The sequence below is a fragment of the Musa acuminata genome, chromosome BXJ1-7 (assembly GCF_036884655.1).
Source record: "Musa acuminata AAA Group cultivar baxijiao chromosome BXJ1-7, Cavendish_Baxijiao_AAA, whole genome shotgun sequence".
NCBI classification, from domain to species: Eukaryota; Viridiplantae; Streptophyta; class Magnoliopsida; order Zingiberales; family Musaceae; genus Musa; species Musa acuminata.
The window spans coordinates 11,403,435-11,414,810 of NC_088333.1; the positions used below are offsets into that span (position 1 = coordinate 11,403,435).

An 11,376-nucleotide genomic window follows, 5' to 3' on the forward strand; every position below is an offset into this window, starting at 1 on the left:
AAAAACTTTGGCATCAGAATAATTTTTTCTTAAGATATGATTTTGTCAAAACCTCAATACATATAGGGTAATGATGTGAAGATCCCCTAGGGAGATAAAAAGTACCTTAGATCGTCAAAAACACAGAATTAGCCAATTAGAATTAGCAATAGCTCTATCGAGCCTCATCAAAATTCTAGCTGTAAGGATTCTTGGAGAAACCTTAGATCATTGATCCCAACCAAATAGGAAAATATTTAAAAAGTACCAATCGAAGAAGAATTATAAAAATCTTTACCTCCTTTCTTTATCCTTCCTACTTAAAATATAATTAAAATCTCCGATCAAATACCAAGAGAGATACGAAAAATCTATAGTCAGAATAATTTTTGACAGATATATTTGTTCTTGCACAAATAAATAAAAGAAAAAGTAAAAAAATCGTATGTATTGAGAATGGAACGAGACAACCTCGTGACTGGTAAAAGGCAAGAAGACAAATTGCATGAAAAGATAAAGATAAGTCTCTTAGTACAATGCAGGGTTTATTGCACCAAAGAGGATTTAATGCTGATCCTACTTGAATCTTTTGCCATGCATCTTTAAATTTATATCTTCTGTTTATGTGATGTCTGAATTTGTCAGTAGCGACAGTCTTTTTGAAGATCTGGAGATTAACAAAAACTAATTCGGTAGCAATCATGATGTTACTGAGTCCTAAATTTACAAAGAGGAAAAAACAAAATGTGGGTGGATTGAGGATTTAGAGATTATCTTGAGGTATACGTGCGGAGTTAATCTTGGATCTCAAGTTCACTGACTCGAGTTCATGTTCAAAGCTTCTCACTAGACATTCATTTGCATATTGTCAAAGAGAATAGAGAGGTCAAGGGCAAGGTTATAGGCATAGTTGCTTTAGAAGCTATGTGTTCGCAAGTGGAACGAGTTCAAGAACGATAACTCTACAAGATGAGCTTTGGAGTTCAAGAACGAGAACTCTTACAAGAACGAAGCTATGAGATAACGAAGTACAAACAAGTAAATCTTGCAATCGCATACACGTAGCATTACCTAAATATATATATGACTTTGTGGTGCAAAATCCACAAACCTAAACATCATGAAATCATAACAAAATAACTAATGCTGCAGTGCCCCAACAAAATTACAGCCTCCATTTAATTTATAGCACCAAAGTGGCCGCTCAAAAGATATCTTCTTTGGTACAACCAAGGCAAAATATTGCTCATTACAGAAAACCAGGAGTTTAGCCATGTCATATGATCAAGTTGGTTGGAGAAAGAACTCGACCAGATGCTCGCAGCACCGGTGATGTCTCGAGTTACAAACTATGAACATAAATCACGAAAGAAAACCACTGTTGCCTTATTGAATACACTGCTTATGCCACATTTTCTATCTTCAGGATCCAAATAAAGGGGGAAGATAAAGAGCCAGCGGTAGAGTGCATCAGGGAAACGTTAGCACGGCAACAGAAGTTTGTGCATAGACACCAGGATTCATGCTTTGCACACACTTGGTTACTTGCCAAAGAAATGCACACCAATGTTCACAAAAGCAAACAGACAATGGCCATCGTGCACAAGAATGATTATCAATCATCGAGGTAATAATAAGATCCTGCAGCTTTCTGTTCTCGGTCTTTGGTAGAGTCCAACTTGTTTATCCTGGGCCTGTAATTAGTTGGATCTCGTCTGAAAGTGATATCAAGATGCTGCAAAGAAGACAAACACAACTTCTTCAGCAAAAGGGAACAAGATTAAGGGAGAGAATCAAAGAAATACTACTGACATCGGAAAGCATGTTCTAGAATAGCACAATTTATTTAGCAAGAGAGCAGTTAACTATAACTAGTCGATTCAATTTAAATGAGTAACCATAACTTTGACAATAATTAATCAGCAGTAAGTCAAGAATGATGACAATAATATGGAAGAAAGAACAACTTTGTCAATGTTCTTGTTTGATCCCTCCATTGTACAGTCTTATATTTATCTTACAACACCATGCATGGAGAACAACAAAAACAACAAGAAAGTCGCAATGCCCCACCACCATGCATGGAGTGTATTAAGCTAATTATCTTTCATCTCTGTAAACTGGTTTTTTTTTTTTTCCAGCTTCAAGAACAGGGTACATAAATATGCTCTCCACAAACGTAGCTCAACTGTGTTTCCACTTTCCATGCATCATCAGTGAACAAAATGCCTCCAAAAACCACATCTTCTCTATGAAACTCACTCTTGGTTGCCCCTCTACCTAAGTCTTTTTCTAATATTTGCCACATAAATAATAACCTCAATTGCTCCAGCTGCAGTCTCATCCTAGAAACTGTGGAGCTCTTCTTTATTTAACCTAGATATTTTGAAGACAACCATATGAAATTGAGATTTTTACAAAAATGATTCAAAGAAAAATAGAATCTGGAAAGAAAACACTAATCCCATCATCCTATGCCAATTATGCTAGTCCTTGGTATCTCTTAGTGGAATATGTGAAGCACGGGGATAAGACTGCCTTCTACAACCACTAAACATTCAAGCTAATTGGAGCCAAACCCAGGCTAAGAGCCTCAAATCACAGAAATCAAATCAATAAATCATATAACCCTAACCAATGTTTGACCTATCCCTCGAAATCGTATAATCCTAATCAATGCTTGACCTATCCCCCGAAATCGTATAATCCAAATAAATCACATAAATTGTATAATCCTATCGGTCTACTAGCTGTTGCGACAACCAGCCTGTTCCAGGTGGTCAGGTTTCGATCGGTATAGGTGATGTATCGGCTGATACAGTCAAAACTCATGCTGTATCAACTGATGCGGGTCCGACGATCGCAATTTTGAACGATACGAACCCAAATCAAGTCAAGTTTGACACAAACGATAAAATTGACCATTTGGGACTCTTTTGAGATTTAATTTGACCTATCCCCCCTCTGTCAGTCACTCTCCTTCTCACTCTTTTTCACACCCTTTCTCACACTCTCATTTGTGATTAAAGTTTCTAATCAACGATTAGTGGTAATCAAACTATTGATTTGGATAAAAGAGAGATTGGAACTCGGGATCTAGTGGAATTTCTCTCCAATTTAATGGTATCCTTTCTAAGTTTTATTTATCATTTTATATAATTGGAGGTGTATTAATGCATATTTACAAAGATTAAACTTTATTAAAATTATTCTCTTGTGTTAGTCCGAATTAGGTCTATTGTCCACATTGGGAACATATAGGGTTAACTACAACCTTATGCATTGATATATCTATGCCTCGTATACATTCTATTTTTAATTAAATTAAATAAAATTACCATTAAATTAGGATAAAAAACCTAGAAAAGGATTTTTTGTGAATTTCTAGCTATTGTTCATCCTTTTTCCAAAAGTCAGTTTGTACCAGCATAATGGTACATTGATACCAATCGGTTGATCCTAACCAACACATCAGGTGACAACTGCCCTGCGGTTGGTCACAGTTACAAGAAATGTCAAATATTACAAATGGTAATGAGTGCAGGTACAGGGTACACCACTTATGATTACGCTACATGGACTGTAGGACTAGATGATTCAATCAGTCATGGTAGACACTGAATCACATAGTTCACATGCTACTTCAGATAAGATATTTCAACCATACTGATTGATTGACCATGCATCTAATCAACTTAATAAAATTGTGGTAAAAGAACTATGAACTTGTATTGTATTTATTCTACTGAGTGATTTGTTATTTAAACTCATCTTCTAAAAAATACTACAGTAACAATGTGTATAGATTTATTTCCCTTGGTTAATAACCACGAACTAAATCATATTAATAACATCCAGTCACCACCTTGGAATTCTACAAATATTTGGAACACATAGGATAATGAATGCTGACAAAGACAAGGGTGTTTCGAGCTATTCCAGCAGCCATTGTCTGGATCAAACTTAGTACCAATGGACAACTTACCATGACGAATCAGAAGGGGCAAGATTCACCTCATGGAACCATAGTGGTTCTGTATGTTCCCCAAAAAAACAGTTTACTGGATATTTCTTCTGCCTTTATGGTTGAATTTGGCTGCTTACAAGAGTTTTATGATGAGCTGCCAACAACAGTCTCCACATATGCAGAAACCCTATTAATCCCATATTCCCATCCATTTTCCAAAATCCAGAACAAGATCATAGAGAATCAATGCCTCTGGAAGGTGAATTCTTTTTTCATGTGTACAAAAGCAATGTTGGAAGGGTCAATGGGTCCGATGACTACCAGTCAACTATTTACCTTTGAATTTTTTTATTCAAATTAGCTCATAAGTCTTGGGAGCCTGTTATAATCATTGTTGGACTTTAGTGAATCATAAAATTTCCTTCAAAAGGAAAAAACCAGTTCAGCTTAGCAAAAAGAAAGATCAGATATTATGAACCATGGCATTCAAAATCATCCATTCAACCAGTACCCAATTCAAAAACGAGCTGTAACATTTCCAAAATATCTACTTTTGTAATTTCAAAGGCAGTCAGGAATTATAAAATTTGATTCCAAACATTTTTGCATAATTAGTAATTATCGTTCAGAAAGTAATTCTAAAGTCCTAACACATATCTCAATATCATCTAAAGTTTGATGATAGACCACTACTTATAAAAAATACCTAAATAATAAAAAGGTCAGTAGAAATTCAAAGGAAAATGAACCACTAAACTGCATCAGAACCAAGCACATCAAGATGACATATACATATATATAAGTTCTCTTTTCTTGAGGATAAAGCATCAGATAAAATGATTGCTACTTACAGATAAGAACAAGTTCATCCCGGATACCAAAGACTGAGGTGCATTTGCAGTGCAATCTATAGAGGGCCTTCCCTCATACACAATGACCTTATCAGCCAGGTAGGTTGCCATGATGAAATCATGCTCAACGATGAAGGCAGTTTTCTTGGCATGAAGGATAAATCTCTTTATCACCTTTGAGGCGACAATGCGCTGCTCCGAATCAAGATAAGCACTTGGTTCATCTATCAGATAAATATCTGCTGGCTGAACAAGTAACATGAATCAGTATAACAAGTTCGCATCAAAAATGCAAAAAAACTCATTGTCAAAAGTATTCGACAAAAAAAGGCACGAGTATGTTAGCAGGTAAGATTTTCCACTAATCAGCAGATGGCAACTACTAATGAAAGATCATCTGCAGCTCAACAAAAATCTAACGAAAGTCTGGATTGAGCCATTATGAGTATGAAATGCATCTATCTGCTTACAGAATAAGAAACAGCTGAAGAACACAGAACAAAATGAGATAAATCAACAAAAAGGATTTTCATTACAGCCAGATGAGATGGAAAAAAATACATATATTATTATGTAAAGTATAATCCAATGAACACTACAGAGCAATAACTGTGGCTAAGTGGATTGTTATGCAAGATCATTTACAGTCATCCTTAAAAGATTCATAAGTTTAGAACTCTCACTACTTAGTTGCAAGAGTAAGACATCAAATAAACTAGCATTTTATAAATAATTTAACATATGGCGTAAGCTATGAAATACAAACCTTCCCAAGACACAAACACAATGCTACTCTTTGCAATTCTCCACCGGAAAGGTTCACAACTTCTTGGTCCATCAATTGCTCAATTTGCAATGGTTTCATAACATCAGACACAAATTGCGGATGCATATATGAATCACGAATTTTTTGATGCAGCAAGTGTCTCACTGTAGATGGAAACTTAGGACTAATTTTCTGAGGCTTATATGAAACATTAAATTCAGGCATCTCAACATCTGAATCTTCCACAGTATCCGGCTTCAGCAATCCAGCCTGAAATTTGTCGACAGTGTAAGCCAAAGAAGCAACATGAAATTAACGTTGGCAACTTAGTGTACATAGATTATTCCCAAGGTATACATCATGCATGCCATGACAGAATGGTGTGATGCAAATGTTTCAATACAAGATCAGCAAATACAAATTACACCACTAAACAATTATTGCTTACAAAAATATAGACAGAAGAGAAACGTATACATATTTAAATATCAAACGAAGTAAAACCTGATATAATGTAAACGTGTACATATTTAAATATCCATAGGAGTAAAACCTGATAGCAGTAAAACTATAAGTACAAAATGAACCAAGATATACAGTTTCGAATGATACCGCCCAATATGAGCGATATGTATTAGTCCGACAGTAAACCGGTACGTGAACCGTGCGCTACCGAACGGTATTTTTTATTTATAAATTATATATATATATATATATATATATATATATATATATATATATATATAAAGGCGACGTCGCACATTTTTTAAAATTTTTTATATATAAATATATAGATATATAAATAAAAGATTATATATATATATAGAGAGAGAGAGGCGACGTCACGAGACGACATTGCACTTTTTTTTAACTTTTATATATAAATATATATATATATATATAAATAGATATATAAATAAAATATTGTATATATATATATATATATATATATATATAGAGAGAGAGAGAGAGAGGCGACATCACCTTGCGTGGGGGAGAAGGGAGGCGACATCGCCGAAGCGACATCGCCAAAATTTTTCTTTTCACTTATATATATATATATATACCAAACAGTATAACGCTCGGTATATAGTACCGTACCGTAGCGAGAGAACGTCGAAACTTCGGTACGATGCGATATTTCAATCCTTGAAATGAACTGATATAAAGTAAACCAAGCTAAACAAGACTCCGTTTGATTAAAACTAATACACTAGGATACATCGGTACCAGGACAAATTAAATTGGTTAAATTGAACTGGTTCCTTATTTCTTTTGTTTAATTATAGATCAGGAATATCAGAAAGAAATTACCAGCATCCGAATAAATGTTGTCTTCCCAGTCCCGTTCTCACCCAGCATTACAATGATCTGAGAATCTGTAAATTCACCCTCGATCACTTTAAGCTTGAAATTCCCTTGGGTTTTACTCATGGTAGGATATTTATATCGTTGGTATGTCTGAATCTCCTCAGCACTTTCTTGAGGAGTCTCAGCAACCTGGATGATGCAACAACATGTGAAAAATAATAATAGAATTTATATTAGAAGATATTCATAAGAAGATAAGATTCCACCTTAAATGTAAGTGATTCGTCTCGAAACCGAAGATTTTCTGTAGGAACAAAACCAGCCAAAAAAATGTTGATTCCTTCTCGTACAGAGAAGGGTAGTGTAACAACTCCATAAGCTCCTGGCTTTCCATAGAGACAACAAATGAAATCGGACAAGTAGTCCAATACACTGAGATCATGCTCCACAACAATCACATAGCTGAGCAAGGATAAATAAGAGTATTCAGCCTTAACCCCCATGCCAGTAAAAAGAGAAAAACTTAATTGAATCAGGAGATCAGGCTACCTGTTAGGTCTAAGTAGGGATCGGATAACTTGAGCTGCTTTAAGCCTCTGCTTCACATCAAGATAACTTGATGGCTCATCAAACATATAAATCTCTGCATTTTGTATGGCAACCACAGCAATAGCAAATCTTTGCAACTCTCCACCAGATAAGTCCCCCACATTTCGATCAATAACTTGATTCAATTCTAGGCCATTACAAAGTTCTGCTTTCATCTCTCTCTCATCTTTTTGGTCAAGCACCTGTCCAACATTACCTTGAACAGCTTTTGGAATGTGATCAACATACTGCGGCTTGATGATTGCCTACAATATGCTATAAAACTATCAGCGACATGGAAAAAAATGGCAAGGAATTTTATCACATTGATCATAACAATAAAGTTAAACCATTACAGCCAAGCAGTGCCTGAAATATTCAGATGCCTTGAGGCCCATCATTTACAAAGAAAACTAAGAATGAAAAAGGAATTACATAAAGCAATTCATTTAAGTTTACACTCCTGCTCATCCCAAAACTAATACCAGCACTCCTTTTTATTTACATCATTTGATGCTTACATTTAAACCTTCTTCCCATGCACACCAAGCAAATTTCAAAAGATCTTTACAAATCTAATCATTTCTCCATAAACAAATCATAAGAATGATTATTTCCTTTTATGTCATGATAAACGTTCGCTAATTGCAAAATATATACTTCTGCATAAAAAAGAGCTTCTACAAGTCACTTAGACTAATTCAAGCATATACAATTAGGTACAAGCAAGAAAAAAATGAAATGGCACAAAAATTTTCAAAACTTCTATTATAAACAAAGAGCTGCACCATGCAGATAAAACTACAAATGATAAATAATTTCAACAGCTCCCAACATCCAGTGGATATACATCAGAGATAGAAAAAACATGACCCAAAAAATCAAAAAAGTAATGAGTTTGTTCTCCATATAATCATACTCTTCTTCCAATACTCCAAGAGCAAAAAGACCTCGAATCATATTTAACAGACAGATCATGTATAACTAGAAATGAAGTGAAGTACTTCAGTTTAGTCATAATCAAATGTAAATAGATACAATCATCTGATAAAGTGTATCTGACAAGATGAGGTTAATAATGAAATTCTACTACCATGACAAAGCTGCAATTTAAAAAAAAATAAGACAAGAATACCTGAATTCTGGAAAATAACAAGCATAAAGCATACACTAATTATAAGAGTACACTTCTAAGCACCTTTAGATTGTCCTCCAGTATACGAGTAAAATAATTCTGAAGCTCAGAGCCACGGAAATATGTTAAAATTTCCTGCCAATCAGGAGGATTCTGCAAAGAGAGAACTTGAGAAACTGCAGGCATGCAAACTTCAAAAACAACATGAGAAAAAAAATGCTTCATTATGTTTACGTTGAATCTACCCAAGTTGGGCTTCAACTTCCCAGCCAACACTTTAAGTGCAGTAGACTTTCCAATACCATTTGTCCCAACCAAGCCCAGAACTTGTCCAGGTCTTGGAACTGGCAACCTATAATAGAAAAATATCCATCATCGAAATTCTAGATCAACAAGCAACACAAAGAAGCAAAAAACCAACACGTCTTCCATGTTCTGAAATATAATCTTCACCAACCTGTGCAATTTAAATGTATTTGGCCCATAACGGTGGGTCGTGTCTTTGTCTAAGTCCTTTGGTAGATTGATAATCTGAATGGCCTCAAAAGGGCATTTCTACAACCAAATGACAAATAATCACATTGTTCAGATATAGGTTAGGATGCTCAAAGACCTAAAATCAATTACAATAACCGAAAGGAAGACTGAAAGACCTTAACACAGATACCACATCCAATGCATAACTCCTCAGATATGAAAGCAATCTTTGAGGCTGGAGTTACTTCTATGCAAAGTTTTCCTGTCAGAAGAAGAAAAATAGAAAGCAACATAATATATCTAAGTTAATGGCAAGGCCTAAAGTTAATGTCAATCAAGCAATACAAAGCCAAGGTAAGGAAAAAAATGGCAAGTTACAATAAGAAATGAAATGGCATGTGCAGCAGCTAAAACTGAACTTTTGAGTTTCATTTGCCAGAAGACCAACCAAATAGGTAGTCTGGTAAGAATGAAGTGGTACTAGATACCAATACACTAAGAGAGATGAAGGGATCTAATTTCACAATATAATTACCAAAAACATTCAAATTTCAATTGAATGGTTTACACGAAATCATTGACTACTATTCATTGAATCCAGAAAAAAAAGAAGCCATTGATCTGTAGCTAATAAATTAGAAACTCCCATCAACATATTTCCACACAACACTGAGAAAGAGAAGAGAAGGACAACTCTACAATTTTGAATATATCCATGAAACTAAATGTTGAATTGTACTTACTGATCTGGCTAGCTTAGCCGCAACTTTTTACCTATTAAGGCATGTTATTATAAGATTAACAAAGAAGGCCAGATAAATTAAGAAACACTTGCAACCAACTCGTTGAATCAAAAGATTCATGCAGCAACCTCCCCAATGCACAAGGCTCTTAACAATAAAGAATCTGAAGATAGTTAATGCACGTAGCGTTACCGACATTGCAAACATAAATGGACACACTACCTATGATCTTGATGGCCAAGATAGAAAAAAAAGGTGGCGCAGAAAACAAGGCTCCTGCGAGAATCTGGGGACAGGCTACCTATGATCCTGATGGCCAAGGGCGTAAATGTACGCAGCCTTACCAATATTTCAGGAACCATGGCCATATTACCTACGATCCTGACGGCCAAGATATATAAAAAAGAAAAAAAAAGGTATTCCAGTGCACAAAACTTCTGCACTGAGAATACAGAAACACACCAACTGATATCTTGATGGCTAAGATAACCCAAAGAAGAATCCCAGCTACAAAAAGAGCGAAGGCATGCCAAATCCAACTACCAAGAACACAAATAAACAAAGAAAGAACTCTTCTTGAACCAGAACTTTGATCGGCTACCAACGAAAACTAGCATCGAAAATCAAAGTCCCGAATTTTAGAAATGAATCGCGTTCAAGAAAGGTGGAAGAACGGAACAGAATACCTGTTTTCACGACGGGGCAACTCTTCTTGCACTCCTGTCGGCACTTCTTTGGTTTGCATCGATCAGAGCTAACGATAGCGATACGGGTCAACCGATCGGCCATGATGGAGAGGACGAGGCCCTAGCGCCGCCACAAAAATAAGACCTGATACATGCGAGAGGGAAGAAATTATAGAAAAATACCGAATCCACAACTCCTAACGCTGCCAAAAACAAGCATCCGGGGAAGGGATTGATGTACCACCACTCGTTGCCGGTGCTCGACAGCCGAAGAGGGAAATAACCCTAGCGGCGACGCCGGCCGAGGTATATAAGGTGGCGGATCTTGTCGAGGACGACGGCGATGAACGGAACTCAAGACTCCAAACCCGGTCGGCGACGTGTCGGGTTTCGGATCGCTACCCGTTTATAACAATAACTTAGGAAAAGCAAACAAGCAAATGATTAGTTCACATCCTTTTTATAATTTCCTTTTTGAACTTAATGTGAAAGCACCTTTTTTTAGTACAACAATGCGTGAATAACATGTTTTAATTCTAAAAATTAGGAACAAAATTTGGAAATTAAGGAATAATTAAAAATCAAAAACAAGAAATACTATGATTTAATTTTTTTAAAAATAAAATAATTAATAAAAAGTGAGACAATGGCATTTTATAAAAAGTTTTCAATATTGACTGACTTTTTATCAATGGCACTCTTCATATTCTTTTTAGAGTTTTGCAAGCTAGAGATATTCTTTCTATTTACAACTTTCTTATTATTTATATTTTTAAAAAAATAATAAAATAATATTATATTATTCATAAATCCTTTAATTTTATTTTTATATTCATTTTTTCTTCTTTTTCCTCTTTTTGTCATCGTCGGCTC

At 35.3% G+C, this 11,376-nt stretch overlaps 1 protein-coding gene across 2 annotated transcripts; it reads right to left on the reverse strand.

The window, feature by feature from the left end:
• Nucleotides 1–1,126: 1,126 nt before the first annotated feature.
• Nucleotides 1,127–10,885, reverse strand: LOC103991668 (ABC transporter E family member 2). 2 transcript variants are annotated; one of them, XM_009411194.3, is made up of 12 exons: nucleotides 10,745–10,881; nucleotides 10,504–10,648; nucleotides 9,251–9,336; nucleotides 9,055–9,152; nucleotides 8,832–8,949; nucleotides 8,661–8,750; nucleotides 7,424–7,728; nucleotides 7,141–7,336; nucleotides 6,878–7,063; nucleotides 5,564–5,833; nucleotides 4,798–5,043; nucleotides 1,127–1,714 (listed from the first exon to the last, which is right to left on the reverse strand). In XM_009411194.3, the coding sequence occupies exons 2-12, from the start codon at nucleotides 10,604–10,606 to the stop codon at nucleotides 1,595–1,597; spliced, it is 1,818 nt and encodes a 605-aa protein (XP_009409469.1). In that variant the 5' UTR covers nucleotides 10,607–10,648; nucleotides 10,745–10,881; the 3' UTR covers nucleotides 1,127–1,594. The 2 variants fall into 2 exon arrangements, with proteins under 2 accessions (XP_009409469.1, XP_065048078.1); XM_065192006.1 differs by having other exon boundaries at nucleotides 1,441–1,714; nucleotides 10,748–10,885.
• Between the last annotated feature and the right edge of the window lie 491 nt (nucleotides 10,886–11,376).